The sequence below is a fragment of the Rhinopithecus bieti genome, unplaced genomic scaffold (genome assembly GCF_001698545.2).
Source record: "Rhinopithecus bieti isolate Rb0 unplaced genomic scaffold, ASM169854v2 scaffold_14700, whole genome shotgun sequence".
Taxonomy (NCBI): domain Eukaryota; kingdom Metazoa; phylum Chordata; class Mammalia; order Primates; family Cercopithecidae; genus Rhinopithecus; species Rhinopithecus bieti.
The window spans coordinates 1287478-1304761 of NW_016808194.1; the positions used below are offsets into that span (position 1 = coordinate 1287478).

At 35.6% G+C, this 17284-nt stretch overlaps 1 protein-coding gene across 1 annotated transcript in view; it reads left to right on the forward strand.

Moving 5' to 3' along the window:
- USP15 (ubiquitin specific peptidase 15) overlaps positions 1-17284 on the forward strand; it is a 151145-nt gene that overhangs the window by 65396 nt on the left and 68465 nt on the right. The window contains 1 exon segment of the mRNA XM_017885689.1: positions 1045-1106. Within this exon segment, the coding sequence (XP_017741178.1) occupies positions 1045-1106 (62 nt within the window).

The window sequence follows — 17284 nt, forward strand, 5'->3', positions numbered from 1 at the left end:
TAGGATCTAAATGCCAGTTTATAAATGGCCTAGAAACATATAGTTCACAAGAATATATTGCTAAGTGCGAGTAGAGTAGGTTATGAAATTGCAACTTTAAGAAAAAGAGTTAATGAAACAGTAAATGAAATGTATTCAAATTTGTAATGCCTTGGATTTACTTCAAGTCATGTTGCCTGTATTACAGTTTTCCATGGACATTGTATATTTTAACTTTTATTGGTATTATCACATATTTCCTTTGCTAATTTAATTATTTTGCTAAGTTTTCTTCTTTGCACAGACTAATCCATAGCAAAAACTAGAAGAAAGACTTACTAGACTGGAAGATATAAGGAAAGATTTTAGGGTGTTTTAAAATAAAGTATAGCTCCACCAAAGCCTATACTTTTTATTTATTAGAGGTGTTTTCTGTCTGCCTCATCCATGCTGTAACGGAGAACTTCAGTCTGATTCTCATAAATGGGACTCTATCATTTGTATATTTAAAGATTCTATAATTTCCATGGCGATAATGTAAATACACACTAATTTCAAAACCCCAAATAAATTCTACATAATCTGTAATTTGGAATTATCTGTCATCCTTCTTCTGCATTTGCATAAAAATAAGTTAGCCAAGATCCTATGTCAGTGTGTTTAACAACTGCAAACATTTATTGAGCATCTCTCATTTACAGAGTTCTCTGTTACAACCTACAAATACAAATAGAAAATATATTCTCTGAATTCAAGGAATTTATATTCTGTTTACTTGGTTTACGTTTTCTTATACTTAAAGTCATGGAACCAATGGTTTTCTTTACAGTTTATCTTCTACAGTTCCTTCTCACTATCATTACTGATTTTTTGTTATCTGAGGTCTTTTAGTTTCCCCTGCCTAGCTTTGGAATCGAAATGCGGATTACCTGTTCACCTTGTCTACTGTTTTGCTTTATATAATCACAGAGTTACTTTAGTTTCTTAGTTTACCCAGCTATCTTCTAAAGTTATTTTAAATTCAGAGTTATGGAAAAACACCCTTTTATTGTGTCGTATTTGCAGGTATTAGTGATAGAACAGAAAAATGAAGATGGAACATGGCCAAGGGGTCCTTCTACTCCTAAGTAAGTGCTGCCACTTCTTATGGGCTTATTGTATGATTTTGAAGCCTTTGATGTTAAATAATCAAATCCACAATGATAGAAGAACCTAGTTGTGTATTGCAGAAATTCATGCCTTCTTTATCTTTGAGTATTTTATTCTTAGTATACAAGCTATCTACATTTGCTCTTAACTAATATGTTACTATTTTAAAAGCTTCCAATTATAAATCTCTTAAGGCATAGTATAAATATATGGTATAAATGAGAAAGTTACATTTTCTAATACAGTCAAATCATTAAACATTTGTTTAATTTTTTGAAGCTTTTTGTGCTTTTTTAAAGTATCTTAAAATATTTCTTTATCAAAATGAATCTGATGTGAAAGTAATATATTTATTCAAATGAGAGTTTTAGAATAAAAAATAACAAATAGAGGAGTATATGATGTATTTTCGAGGGTAAATGAAAGAAGAATTAGGAATCTTTTTAGCTGTTTTAGAACTAACAGATCTGTACTCCATTATCAAAACACAAGGCCAGTTGTGTTTAAGTATTCAGACTTCTCACAGCTTTAAGAAGTAATATGGTACATGTCCCCCCAGTACTGTAATGTTTCATTTCTGCAAAAGGACACTTTATAATCAAACACATTAATATTTTTTCAGCAAATATTCACACTAAGTGGGATAAATAAGGACTATAAATAGTATTATATCGGTTCAGGTTAGGTTGCCACTAAATGAACTGTGAAAAAATTTTTAAGTTTTCAGAGCTTTGGAATTTCAGATGTTCTGATAAGGGATTGTAAACCTGTATTTTGAAATTCTTAATGATATTTTTAAATAAAATTAAAAATTAATAACAATTCAGTGCATTTTAACCAAGCAAGTAAAAAGTCTGCAACTTTATTTTATTTAAAACTACAATGCACCCTCTGGGCGCAGTGGCACATGCCTGTAATCCCAGCACTTTGGGAGGCCAACGCAGGTAGATCACAAGGTCAGGAGTTTGAGACCAGCCTAGCCAACATGGTGAAACCCCATCTCTACTAAAAATACAAAAATTAGCCGGGAGCGGTGATGCATCCCTGTAATCCCAGCTACTTGGGAGACTGAGACACGAGAATCACTTGAACCTGGGAGGCAGAGGTTGCAGTGAGCTGAGATCGTGCCACTATACTTCCAGCTTGGGCAACAGAGTGAGACTTTCTCCAAAAAATAAATTAATTAAATAAAATAAAACCACAATGTACCTTTTATAAGTGGTTTTCTATCCTTTTAATCTTATGTGAATTTTTTTTTTCATTTAAAAATATCATGAGAAGGCACCTAAATATGTTAATTATGTGGAGGTGATTTTTATTCTTACCCTACTTAGTTGGATGTAGTACAAGGGTAGAACTTAGTATAAAAGTAGAACTTTTATTAAGAAGATGTTAATATTAAAAGCATGTGGGTTGAATTATGTAGATTTAATAACTGATGAAGGTTTAGATACGAATATTTTTTGTGAACATTTACTTTTAGTCTTCAAAGCAGAACCACTGTTGTTTCCTAAATGTTTAGATTGCTATGTACTTGCTTTATCTTTAAATTATTTTTGAAATTACAAAATTGTTTGTGGATTAATATTTAAAAAAAAAAAAACATGAGTTCTAAAGATTGAGAAATCTTTTCTATTCAAAATGACTATTTTGCCCAAAAGATAAGACTAATTTTATATTTTCTTTTATTCCCTAATAACACAATATCATTTTTATTTATTCCAACAACTGTAGTACTTGGCTTTGTGTAAAAGAAAACACAGTTTCCTATGTAATACCCAACACACCATACTCATGCAATAAATATTGGTGAATGCAGGTGCTGCATTAGAGATGTACAAAAGTACAATTAAGAGTCCCATTTTTCACTGGATCTACTAGTTTAATAAGGATGCCATATATTAAAGCATAGAAAAGTTAAACATCCATTCCCTCTAAAATGAAGAGAAATACTATGTAGCAGTATGGCATAAATTGCCAAATAATTTACTAGAATACAGAAAAAGATTTGCAGCTGTATATGAAAAGATTCTCAGAAAACTAAGAATAAAGGAAAATTCTAACTTAACACAACCTATATACCTCAAGTCTATAGCAAAAGTTATATTTCATTGAGAAATTTTTAGCACAATTTAAATAACAGTAGGAGATAAGAAAGAAGAAATAAAGTTCACTATTTGTATATGATATAGTCATTTGTATAAATTCCAAAACAGCAAACTACTAGAACTGAGAAAATTCAGCAAGGTTGTCTAATATAAGATTAATTTATAAAAAGCAGTTGTTTTTTCTATACCGAGAGATCAGCAGTCTTTTTAAAATGTTTTCAGCTTTGTGGACCATGTGGTCTCTGTCATAACTGTAACTGCTGATGTAGTATGAAAGCAGCCTTAGACATCATGTCAAGAGATGGCAATGCCTGTGTTCCAATAAAACTTTTTTTGTAAGTAGATGGCAAGCTTGGATTTGACCTGTGAGCCATAGATTTCTAACCCCTGCCATTTATCATGAGAAACCCACTTAGAAAATAGTCTAACAAAAAGTAACTTAATTAAAAATGTATAAAACCTTCATGGGAAAAAAAATATGTTTATTAGAAAATAAAAGATTGTCATGTAATATATGGCTTAACCTAGTAATGCCTGTTTTCTCTAAAGCACATCAGTGTCTCCTGTTCAAAATTCTTTTTTTTTTTTTTTTTTTTTTAAGAAACTTGACAAACTCATTTTAAAGTTAATATAGACCAATACAAGTCCAGGATTAGCTGAATCAGTTTTGACAGAAAAGAAGAAGGAAGGAACACTGGACCTACAAGTTAATTGAGAGTTACTGTAAAATTATACTAATAACAACAACATAATGCTAGCAAAAGAAAGGCAAATAGATTGGTATAAACGAGTACTCTCAGACAGATTCATGTATATTTGACAACTTGGTATATGACGTGGCACAATTAGGTCGTGAGGTTGCTTAAAGCAGATGATCACTTAGATTTAATAGGAGTACTGGCTATTTGGAAAAAAAGAAAGCTAGAGCCCTACCTTCTACTTTATATGCAAAGGCTAACTCTAGAAGGATTAAAGACCTCAATAAGAAATATAACACTTTAAAGTGAATAGTAGGCTGGGCATAGTGGCTCATGCCTGTAATCCCAGCACTTTGAGCGGTCAGGAGTTCAAGACCAGCCTAGCCAACATGGTGAAACCCTGCCTCTACTAAAATTACAAAAATTAGCTGGTATGGTGGTGGACACCTATAGTCCCAGCTAGTCGGGAGACTGAGGCAGGAGAATTTCTTGAACCCGGGAGGCAGAAGTTTCAGTGAACCAAGATCGTGCCACTGCACTCCAGTCTGTATGACAGAGTGAGACTCTATCTGAAAATAAATATATAAATAAAAGTGAATAGTAGCAATTTTGGAGAATAGTTACATCATAGGGATCATAGAACATAATGTTCAAATTTAGTGGATCTGATTACATCTGAATTAAGGATTTCTGTTAAAAGAACTATACACAGAGTTCAAAGTCAGATGTCAGCTTTGGAACTTTTAAAACCAAAAGGGAATAATACCTGTAATACATTAAGAATTCCTATAAGTTAACAGAAACAAAGAAAAATAGCTTCTAAAAAATAGATAAAAGATACTAACAATTTAAATAAAGAGTAGCCAAGTGCTGAGAGGTAGATGAGAAGATAGACAAATTCACTAGTAATCAGAAAAAAAATGAATGTAAATGAGATACAATTTTTCACCCATCAGAATGACAAATATTTAAAAGTTTGCTGATGCTAAGTGTTGGGTATGGTGTAGACATCTGTGTACTTACGATGCCAGTGTAAACTGATATTGTCATTCTGTAAATCAGTCAATAGTTAATTAAACCAGAAGTGTTTAATCCCTCTGACCTAGCTAGCACTCAGGGGAATTTTTAAACAGATCTGTGAGGAGATAATCTTTGTAGCTGTATAGTTTGTGGTAGTGGGGATTTGGAGATAACCTAGCTAAATATCCATCACTGGTAAATAGAGCAGATAAGAAAAATGAGATGGTAGTAACAATGGTGAGATCTTTAAAACTAGATGAAACTTTAAAACATACAGTTGAGAGAAAGAAGCAATGAGATTCATAAATATTTAAGAACATAGAAAAAGCACAGTAGAAGGAAATCGGAGTAGAGATAATAGTAGGAAAAAAGGAAACAAGTTTGAGGAAGTATCATTTGCTAAATTTATTTATATTATATTTCTATAGTTGAAGCAAGGGTACAGACTCTATTTTCTGGATGAATGCTGGCTTAAAAAAAACAAATGGGGCTGGGCACGGTGGCTCATGCCTATAATCCTAGCACTTTGGAGGCTGAGACAGGTGGATCATTTGAGGTCAGGAGTTCAAAACCAGCCTGACCAACATGGTGAAACCCCGACTCTACTAAAAATACAAAAATTAGGCATGGTGGCGGACACCTGTAATCCCAACTATTCGGGAGGCTGAGGCAGGATAATTGCTTGAACCCAGGAGGCAGAGGTTGCAGTGAGCCGAGATCGCACCACTGCACTCCAGCCTGTTCATTGAAAAGCACATTGTAGGCTGAAAAAAGTGGCTCACACCTGTAATCCTAGCATTTTGGGAGGACAGAGGAGGGTCACTTGAGTCCAGGAGTCCAAGATGATTCTGTGCCACATAACAAGACCCTGTCTCTACAAAAAAATACAAAAAATTAGCCAGGTATGGTGGCATGCACCTGTAGTCTCAGCTACTCCAGAAGCTGGAGTGGGAAGATTGCGTGAGCCCAGGAGTTCAAGGCTGCAAAGAGCTATGATCACATCACTCACTGCACTCCAGCATGTGTGACAGAGGAAGACCCTGTCTCCTAAAAGGAAAAAACAAAAACAGAAAAGCATGTTTTAAGCACATTATGTTAGCTTAGGCAAATTTAACTCCAGCTCAAGGCATGTAATTTTAGGTCCTTAGGAAGGACTTCAGGATATTAAGATATAGAACAGTTTATACTCCTCAAAATTGTCACATATTTGCCAGAAGACAACCCCTGGCCTTCAAGATGGCATGAAAATGCTGGTTCTAATATATATCACTAACCTGGAATTTTTCCATCATGTTGCATAGCACATAACCAGTTCCTAGCTAGGGTGTCAAATACCAAAGAAAAATAATTAAAGCTGTAATATGGTGATAGAAAGAAGAATCACTGGTAGAATTTATTAAAACAGTTTCCTGGGCCCCATCCTCAGAATTTCTTATTTGTTATATCTGGGCATGACTCATTTCTAATAAGCTTGCAGGTGACACCAATGCTGTTGGTCTAAGGATGACACTCAGAAATTTTGTAGGTAATGTTTATTGACATTTACTATGTGAACAACATAGTGGCATCCAGGTTCCCACCCCAGACCAGCAAAATATAAATCTTTATACTTAGCCAAGGAATTTGCATTTTAAGTACTTCTTGTGAACAAGAAAATATAAGAATACTACCACAAGTAGGCACATGTGAAACCACATGTTAGTATTTTGTCTGTTCCATACTGCTGAAAATAGAGGAGCCTACTTAGTGCTCTGATGTCCTAAAATTGTATTAGCCCCATTTTGATTAGATTTGAAACTGTATCTTCAGCTGAAGCATAACTTTTTGGGCTACTTGAGAAGAAATGCTAAATAGTCAAGACTGTTGAGGGTAAAATATAATTTAATTTAAAACATGTAGTCATTTAGTTACAAAATGATGTGTGTATATGCTTTTATCAGCACCTAAAACAACTCAAAGTCTGTATTAGAAATCTAAGAACCTACCCAAAAACTACTCACTCAAAAGTTTTCTGGTCAGGCACAGTGGCTCACGCCTGTAATCCCAGCACTTTGGGAGGCCAAGGTGGGTAGATCACTTGAGGCCAGGAGTTTGAGACCAACCTGGCCAACATGGTGAAACCCCATCTCCACTAAAAATACAAAAATTAGCCAGGGGTGGTGGCAGCGTCTGCAGTCCCAGCTACTTGGGAGGCTGAGGCAGGAGAATCACTTGAATCCAAAAGGTGGAGGTTGCAGTGAGCTGAGATCGCGCCACTGCACTCCACTCTGGGTGGCAGAGCGAGACTCTGTCTCAAAGAAAAAATAAAGAAAAGAAAAAATTTTCTAACTGAATTTTTTCCTAGATATCAACATATAATTTGAATTTTTTATTTTCATATTCATGCTGCATTTTTTAACCACTGCTTATTTTATCAGGACTAGCATTTCTAATCTAGTTTTTAAGTTTGATTTCTTAAACAGCCTCTTAAAACATGATCTTTTCTAATGATACGTTAGAAAAGTTTCCTCCCCTAGTTTTAAAATTCTGTTAAATTTCACCTTTTTTTTTTTTTAAGGGTTTAGCATTGGGTGGATAATCTAGTTATTCTATTGCAGATGTGTAGTTAGTAAAATCTTATATTTCTAAAAAATGATTTTACAGTGGACTCATTATAGAAGCCTGGGGATTCCTAGAGAGAATTTGATTTAAATTTATTGATTTTCATTAATTAGTCAAAAAGTATTGTCAAAAGACGTGTGCTTAAGTATTTGTTGAAAAAAATTAAGAGTCATTGATAATCTTGAAGAGGTGATTTTTCTTGGACTAGAAAACATCCAAAGAAAAATTTACCATCATCCAGAATAGGACATGAGTGGCAGAAAAAAAAATCAAATGGAAAACCATGCTAATAGCTCTTACTCATACACTGTGCCTCTGCCATTTGTGGTGTTCTGATTAAGGGAATTCCAAATTGATGACTGAAACTCTATAAACTTAATCTCATGACACAATAGTATTTTCACAGCACTGTCTTCCTGAGTGCTCTGCTTGGAGAGAGGAAGAACTTTATAAATAAAACCATTGCATACTACTTTTTTGGTTGAGACAGATAGTAAGCACCTAGGTGATTCTGCAATATTCTGTTTTTGTTTTTTTACACCATCCTAAACATCTTTAGAAATTTTTGGAGAGTATTTAATCCCTGTTTGCATTTATAACTGCAAAGCAGTTCAATGGATTTGGAAATGATGCATAGACTCATTTGGTTAAAACTTATTAAAATACATGTTGACTCTAGCCATTCTTTATTCCTTGTCATTCAGCCAGTTCATACATTTCAGTAACACCAGTCTTCAATCTGAAATGCAATCTGTGAACCATAAATCTAGAGTAATATTCCAAAATCTATAATTTGTTGTTGTTGTTTTAAACAGGGCCTCACTCTCATTACCCAGGCTGGAGTGCAGTGGAGCAGTCACAGCTCACTGTAGCCTCGAATTCGCAGGCTCAGATGATCTTCCCACCTCAGCCTCCCAAGTAGCTGGGACTACAGGCACACCACCACACCTGGCTAATTTTTGGGTTTTTTTGGTTTTTTGTTTGTTTGCTTGTTTTGTTTTGTTCTTGTAAAGATGGGGTTTCACCATGTTGCCCAGGCTAGTCTCAAACTCCTGGGCTCAAGCAGTCTGCCTACCTCAGTCTCCCAAAGTGCTGGGATTACAGGCATGAGCCACCGTGCCCAGCTGTTATCTTTTTAAAAGACATTTTGAATCCTTAAATTTCCTTTTATGCCTTATTTTATGTTGTTATCATTCTCATTAAGAAACAGACATAGAGTGGTGTTTTCTGAGACTTTAAAGTTTGAGGTAATGGAATAGCCAAACAAAAATGCTTAGATTACAATTAAAGAAGGGGAGCTGCAGTATGGAGTACTGAGAACTGCAGGTATGGAGTCATATTCCTAAAAATGGGAATATACGCATATATAAATTAACCAAAAATGTAGAGAACAACATACCAAAACCTTAAAGAGCATCCTGAAATAATGAAGGACAGTTGGCATCAAATAGAATAATCATGAAGGCTCAGGAAAACTTGTGCTGATCAAAACAAAAAGTCACTGATTTTTTAGGGATACATACTGTTGTGTTTTCAGGTGAAATTATGGGTGTCTAGAATTTGCTTTAAACTACTCCAGCTAAAGAGGGGGTCGGAGGGAAGATGAAGGATTATAGAAAAAATAAGAATGGTAGAATGTTAATTTTTGAATATCATCCTTTTGTAGTGGCCATACTAATCTTCTCTGTATCATTCCACTTTTGGTGTATGTCCTGGTAAAGCACACACTAGAATGTTATTTTTGAAGCTGAGTTTCTGATATTAGGTACATGAGGGTTAATGTATGTTTCAAAATTTCTGTAATAAAGTTTAAATAAAAATGGGTTGCAGGTTTGGTGCTTAGATTCATAATGGCTGAAAAGCTTATTGTAATTTCATTTATTTAAAATGGAACGTTTTATGTTATCAAATATTATATGTAAAAGTAAGCAGTCAAAATAAGGAAAATAGAGCTATGAAAACAATTTATATGTAATGTAAATCTACTTAAACTCTCTTTTGTGTATCTTTAAGCACCTAACATCCTACCTGGCATATAGGAAGCACACAGCAAATGCTGTTGAACTGAACTAATATGTATCTTACAACAGTAAAAATGTTTAATTTTTTAGGAGATTTAGAATGTTTTCTTTCAGAGCTTGTCTTAGGATTGATTATGAGAAATGGAGAGTGTAATGTTGGTCTTGTTTTGTTACTAAGATAATTTTTGTTTTATGGTGTTAGATTGTATGAAGTTAGGTTGTTTTACAGTGTTGGGTTTGAAAATATAAAAATCTTTACATAACTGTTTTGCTGTGTCAGCATTCAGACTTCTCTGTATTTTGGTTGCTTAACATGGTATTAGATTTCCATGAGTGTTAAATGTTTAGTTGACTTACTAAAAGCAAGTTGTGTTTTTCTATCGAAGTAAGAGGCTCAACTTAGTGTTGAATTGCATGTTTTCAGTTGAAACATATTGGGCATAGAGAAATTCCGATATTACAAACATTCATTTGTCAGGAGTAAGGCTGAATTTTCTCTCTTCATGAAACCACTTCAGCTAAATGGAAGTCATTCCTTTTTCTGTCTGAAGGCACGATATATTATACCTAGCCCAAACTGGCCAAAATTAGTTTAATTCTAGGTAAGTGGTTTGATGTCTAGTTAATTTATGATATTCTTAGCATTTTTTTCTCTCCTTTTTCTAGAGAGCCACTAGAGCAGAGTTGCTAGTGAACAGTTTAATTTCCACATACGTCACAGAAAGAGAGCTAAAGGGCTCTGGTTATCATCCACAGACTGACCAGTCAACCCCTAAATAACCTGATACTAGCTCCACAAATGTTAGCTAGATTGGACCATGTGTAATCTGAGTCAGAAGTCGGAATCAGAAGAGATAAATGATGCGTTATCACTCATCAGGAATGTCTGTAACAGTATTGTAAAATTGTTATACTTTACCTTTACTTGTTGACCACATCCATCCTTATCTCTCTGATCACCTTGCTGTTTAAGGACAGTCCCTGTACTCTACCTATAGTATTTTTCTCGATGCTTCCTGGTCCTTACTTTTTCTTTTATTAACTCCTTTCTCCTACATATTTAAATGCCTAGCATAGTGCCATACATATGGTAAACACTAGTTCATTGTTTTTATTTCTTTCCTCATGTCATCTTCCCCCTCAGCCTGTGAACATAAGCACATCTTCATCTTTAAAACCAAAAACCATATGCTTCCTCCATATACCATCTTTTAGCTTTTTTTTCTTTGACAGCCACCTACATTTAAAAGTCTATACTTAATGTTGCTTGCCACCCATTCAGGATTTAACAAAGTTCTTATTTGTTTTTCCTTTTAACCTAGTTTATTTGACCTGTCTTTAGTATTTCTTTTTGATAACCATCTCCTAAAGAAATTCTCTGAATTTGAATACATGGTACAACCTTTTTTTCCAAGGACTTTGCCTCTCTGACCAGTCCTTTGTCTAGCTCAGTTCCTCTTTGGGGTTGCCACATTTGGTTTTGCAAATTGTGCACAGCTCTAGGGGGCATCATTCACATCATGTGTAGTCTATGTGACAGGCCCTCCCTGGCACGGTGCAGTGCAGCTTCACTAACTGTTTGCAGCAGCTCTGCTCAGACCTTAAATGCATTGACATTCCCTAAATTTCTGTCGGAAGACCTCTTTTATCATACTGTAGTAGGTGTTCAAAATTAGGTGATTCTGTGCTAATCCTCTCCCCCAGTTCAAACTGACACAAAATATGCCATTCTCTATTTCTAGACTAGACCACTTTTCTGAATTCCAGATTTTTCATAAATTTCATGTAGGACTCACCACCTCAGATTAAACCAAATCTTTTTACCCCTCTTTCTCCCATCCCCTCAACCTAAACTGTATCCATTTCCTGTGTTGCCTATTTCAAGTACCATCTAAGAGCCATCCTGAGTTCCTCCTCCAGCCTTTCTTCTCTCGTCTAGTTAGTCAGCAAGTCTTGCAGATTCTACCTCCCCACCTGAAGTTTTCAAACACTTTGATCTTGGTACCCCTTTTACATTCTTGAAAATTATTAAAGACTCAAAGAACTTCTGTTATATGGGTTATATCTATTAATGTTTGTCATATTTGAAATAGAAATAAGATTTTGAGGTATTTTAAAGTAATAGTACAAAACCGTTGTATTTTGACATGAATAACATTTTAATGAAAATAACGATATTCCAAAACAATAAAATTACCAAAAGCGTTGCATTGTTTTTTTATTTTTGCAAATTTCTTTACTGTCTGACTGAATAGAGGACAGCTAAATTCTTGTATATTTTTCTGCATTTAATTTATTGTAATACAATGTTTGGGTTGAAGTACATGAAGCAAATTCAGCCTCACACAGATACATAGTTGAAAAGGAGTGTTTTCAGATCATTAATACCACATCAAAACTTGACCAGTGGTGGTTTAAGTCTTAAAGTTTAATGATAGAATCTGAAACCATATCAATGAACCTTTTGTAATATTAAAATCTTTCAAATGTAAATTTCATACATTTTGGTCATTTGAAAAATACTGATTCACTGAGTTATGCAGATCTTCCAAATGTTGACACATTGTATTCTACAGTTTTTTTCAAATCACATTTTTTAAAACATCACCTGTCTTATGAGAAAAACCTAAGTATTGGGAAGCTGTCAACTTTGTGGTGTCAGAGTCAAGTTTTCCAAGATTCTAATTCTTGCTCGAAAGCCCATATTTTATCATTGGCAGCAAATACATTGTTTTCCTTAAAGACACAGCCTTCCTTCATTCATTTTTGAGAAAACCTCTGCTTGATAGCCATATTAGTCCATTTTCATGCCGCTGATAAAGACATATAGGAGACTGGGCAATTTACAAAAGGAAGAAGTTTATTGGATTTACAGTTCTACATGACTAGCGAGGCCTCACAATCATGGTGGAAGGCAAGGAGGAACAAGTCATGTTTCAGAGGGAGCTTGTGCAGAGAAACTCCTGGTTTTTGTGTGTGTGTGTGTGTGTCTTTTTTTTATTTTATATTAAGTTCTGGGATACATGTGCAGAATGTGCAAGTTTGTTACATGGCTATGCATGTGCCATGATAGTTTGCTGCACCTATCAACCCGTCATCTAGGTTTTAAGCCCCACATGCATGAAGAATTTGTCCTAATGCTCTCCCTCCCCTTTCCCCCCACTCGCTGACAGGCCCCGGTGTGTTGTTCCCCTCCTTGTGTCTATGTGTTCTCATTGTTCACCTCCCACTTACGAGTGAGAATATGTGGTGTTTGATTTTCTGTTTCTGTGTTTGCTGAGAATGATGGCTTCCAGCTTCATCCATGTCCCTGCAAAGGATGTGAATTTGTTCTTTTTTATGGCTGCATAGTATTCCATGGTGTATATGTGCCACATTTTCTTTATCCAGTCTATCATTGATGGACATTTGGGTTGGTTCCAGGTCTTTGCTATTGTAAATAGTGCTGCAATAAACACATGTGCATGTGTTTTTATAGTAGAATGGTTTATAATCCTTTACCTAGTAATGGGATTGCTGGGTCAAATGGTATTTCTGGTTCTAGATCCTTGAGGAATCGCCACACTGTCTTCTGCAATGGTTGAACTAATTTATGCTCCCACCAGTAGTGTAAAAGCATTCCTGTTTCTCCACATCTTCTCCAGCATCTGTTGTTTTCTGACTTTTTAATAATCGCCATTCTGACTGGCGTGAGATGATATCTCATTGTGGTGGGATTTGCATTTCTCTAATGACCAGTGATAAAGAGCTTTTTTTCACGTTTGTTCGCTGCATAAATGTCTTCTTTTGAGAAGTGTCTGTTCATATCCTTCGCCCACTTTTTGATGGGGTTGTTTTTTTTTCTTGTAAATTTGTTTAAGTTCCTTGTAGATTCTGGATAATATAGCCCTTTATCAGCTGGATAGATTGCAAAAATTTTCTTCCATTCTATAGGTTGCCTGTTCACACTGATGATAGTTTCTTTTCCTTTGCAGAAGCTCTTTAGTTTGATTAGCTCCCATTTGTCAATTTTGGCTTTTGTTGCGATTGCTTTTGGTGTTTTAGTCATGAAGTCATTTCCCGTGACTCTGTCCTGAATGGTATTGCCTAGATTTTCTTCTAGGGTTTTTATGGTTTTGGGTTTTACATTTAAGTCTTTAATCTATCTTGAGTTAATTTTTTGTAAGGTATTAGGAAGGGGTCCAGTTTCTGTTTTCTGCATGTGGCTAGCCATTTTTCCCAGCACCGTTTATTAAACAGGGAATCATTTCCCTATTGTTTGTGTTTGTCAGGTTTGTGAAAGACCACATGATCTTTTATTGATTTGCATGTGTTGAAACAGCTTTGCATCCCAGGATGTGTGGAGTTATTTCTGGGGCCTCTGTTCTGTTGCATCGGTCTACATATCTTTTTTGGTACTAGTACCAGGCTGTTTTGGTTATATAGCCTTGTAGTATAGTTTGAAGTCAGGTAGCATGATGCCTCCAGCTTTCTTCTTTTGCTTAGGATTTTCTAGGCTATACTGGCCCGTTTTTGGTTCCATATGAAATTTAAAGTAGTTTTTTCTAATTCTGTGAAGAATGTCAATGGTAGCTCAATGGGAATAGCATTGAATCTATAAATTACTTTGGGCAATGTGGCCATTTTCACAGTATTGATTCTTCCTATCCATGAGCATGGAATGTTTTTCCATTTGTTTGTGTCCTATCTTACTTCCTTGAGCAGTGGTTTGTAGTTCTCCTTGAAGAAGTCCTTCACGTCCCTTGTAAGTTGTATTCCTAGGTATTTTACTCTCTTTGTAGCAGTTGTGAATGGGAGTTCACTCATGATTTGACTCTCTGCTTGTCTGGTTTTGGTGTATAGGAATCCTTGTGATTTTTGCACGTTGATTTTCTATCCTGAGACTTTGCTGAAGTTGTTTATCAGCTTAAGGAGATTTTGGGCTTAGACGATGGGCTTTTCTAAATATACAATCATGTCATCTGCAAACAGAGACCATTTGACTTCCTCTCTTCCTATTTTAATACTCTTTATTTCTTTCTCTTGCCTGGTTGTCCTGGCCAGAACTTCCAATACTTCGTTGAATAGGAGTGGTGAGAGATGGCATCCTTGTATTGTGCCGGTTTTCAAAGGGAATGCTTCCAGCTTTTGCCCATTCAATATGATGTTGGCTATGGGTCTGTCATAAATAGCTGTTATTTTTTTGAGAGATGTTTCATCAATAACTAGTTTATTGAGAGTTTTTAACATGAATGGATGTTGAATTTTATTGAAAGCCTTTTCTGCATCTATTGCAATATTCATGTGGTTTTTGTCATTGGTTCTGTTTATGTGATTGATTACTTTTATTGATTTGCATATGTTGAACCAGCTTTTCTTCCCTGGGATGAAGCCCACTTGATCATGGTGGATAAGCTTTTTGATGTGCTGCTGGATTCGGTTGACCAACATTTTATTAAGGAATTTTGCATCAATGTTCATCAGGGATATTGGCCTGAAATTTTCTTTTTTTGTTGTATCTCTGCCAGGTTTTGGTATCAGGATGATGCTAGCCCCATAAAATGAGTTAGAGAGGAGTCCCTCTTTTTCAATTGTTTGGAATATTTTCAGAAGGAATGGTACCAGCTCCTATTTGTACCTCTGGTAGAATTCGGCTGTGAATCCGTCTGGCCCTGGGCCTTTTGTGGTTGGTAGGCTATTAATTACTGCCTCAATTTCAGAACTTGTTATTGGTCTATTCAGGGATTCGACTTCTTCCTGGTTTAGTCTTGGGAGGGTGTATGTGTCCAAGAATTTATCCGTTTCTTCTAGATTTTCTAGTTTATTTGTATAGAGGTGTTTATAGTACTCTCTGATGGTAGTTTTTTATTTCTGTGGGATCAGTGGTGATATCCCCTTTATCATTTTTGTTGTGTCTATTTGATTCTTCTCTCTTTTCTTCATTAGTCTAGCTAGCAGTCTGTCTATTTTGTTATTTTTTCCCAAAAAGCCAGCTCCTGGATTCATTTATTTATTTATTTATTTTTTTTGAAGGGTTCTTCCTTTCTCTATCTCTTTCAGTTCTGCTCTGATCTTAGTTATTTCTTGTCTTCTGCTAGCTTTTGAATTTGTTTGCTCTTCCTTCTTTAGTTCTTTTAATTGTGATATTAGGGTTTCAATTTCAGATCTTTCCAGCTTTCAGATATGGGCATTTAGTGCTATAAATTTCCCCCTACACACTGCTTTAACCATGTCCCAAAGATTCTGGTACATTGTCTCTTTGTTCTCATTGGTTTCAAAGAACTTCTTTATTTCTGCCTTCATTTCATTATTTACCCAGGAGTCCTTCAGGAGCAGGGTCTTCAATTTCCATGTAGTTGTGCCGTTTTGGGTGAGTTTCTTAATCCTGAGTTCTTACTTGATTGCACTGTGGTCTGAGAGACTGTTAGGATTTCTATTTTGCATTTGCTGAGGAATGTTTTACTTCCATTTATGTGGTCGATTTTAGAATAATTGCCATGCGGCGCTGAGAAGAATGTATATTCTGTTGATTGTGGTGAAGAGTTTGTGGATGTCTGTGAGGTCCACTTGATCCAGAGCTGAATTCAAGTTCTGAATATCCTTGTTAATTGTCTATCTCATTGATCTGTCTAGTATTGACAGTAGGGTGTTAGAGACTCCCACTATTACTGCATGGGAGTCTGAGTCTCTTTCTAGGTCTCTAAGAACTTGTTTTATGAATCTGGGTGCTCCTATATTGGGTCCACATATATTTAGGATAGTTAGCACTTCTTGTGGCATTGATCCCTTTACCATTATGTAATGCCCTTCTTTGTCTTTTTTGATCTTTGTTGGTTTTGTGTGTTTTATCAGAGACTAGTATTTCAACTCCTGCTTCCCCCCCCCCCCCCCCCCAATTTGCCAGTCTGTGTCTTTTAATTGGAGCATTTAGCCCATTTATATTTAAGGCTAAATATTGTTATGTGTGAATTTGATCTGGTCATCATGATGCTAGCTGGATATTGTGCACATTAGTTGATGCAGTTTCTTCATAGTGTCGTTGGTCATTATATTTTGGTGTGTTTTTGCAGTAGCTGGTACCAGTTTTTCCCTTCTATATTTAGTGCTTCCTTCAGGAGTTCTTGTAAGGGCTGCCTGGTGGTGACAAAATCCCTCCGCATTTGCTTGTTTGGAAAGGATTTTATTTCTCCTTTGCTTATGAAGCTTTGTTTGCCTGGATATGAAATTCTGGGTTGAAAATTCCTTTCTTTAAGAATGTTGAATATTGGCCCCTACTCTTTTCTGGCTTGTAGGGTTTCTGCAGAGTCTGCTGTTAGTCTGATGGGCTTCCCTTTGTAGGTGACCTGACCTTTCTTTCTGGCTGCCCTTAACATTTTTTCCTTCATTTCAACCTTGGAGAATCTGAAGATTATGTGTCTTGGGGCTGATCTTCTCATGAAGTATCTTAGTGGTGGTCTCTGTATTTCCTGATTTGGAATGTTGGCCTGTCTTACTAGGTTGGGGAAGTTCTCCCGAGAGTTCACTTCTCTGTGAATGTGTTTTCCGACTCAGTTCCATTCTCCCCATCACTTTCAGGTACACTAATCAATTATAGGTTTGGTCTTTTCACATAGTCCCATATTTCTTGGAGGCTTTGTTCATTCCTTTTCATTCTTTTTTCTCTAATCTTGTCTTCATGCCTTATTTCAGCAAGGTGATCTTCAATCTGTGATATCCTTTCTTCTGCTTG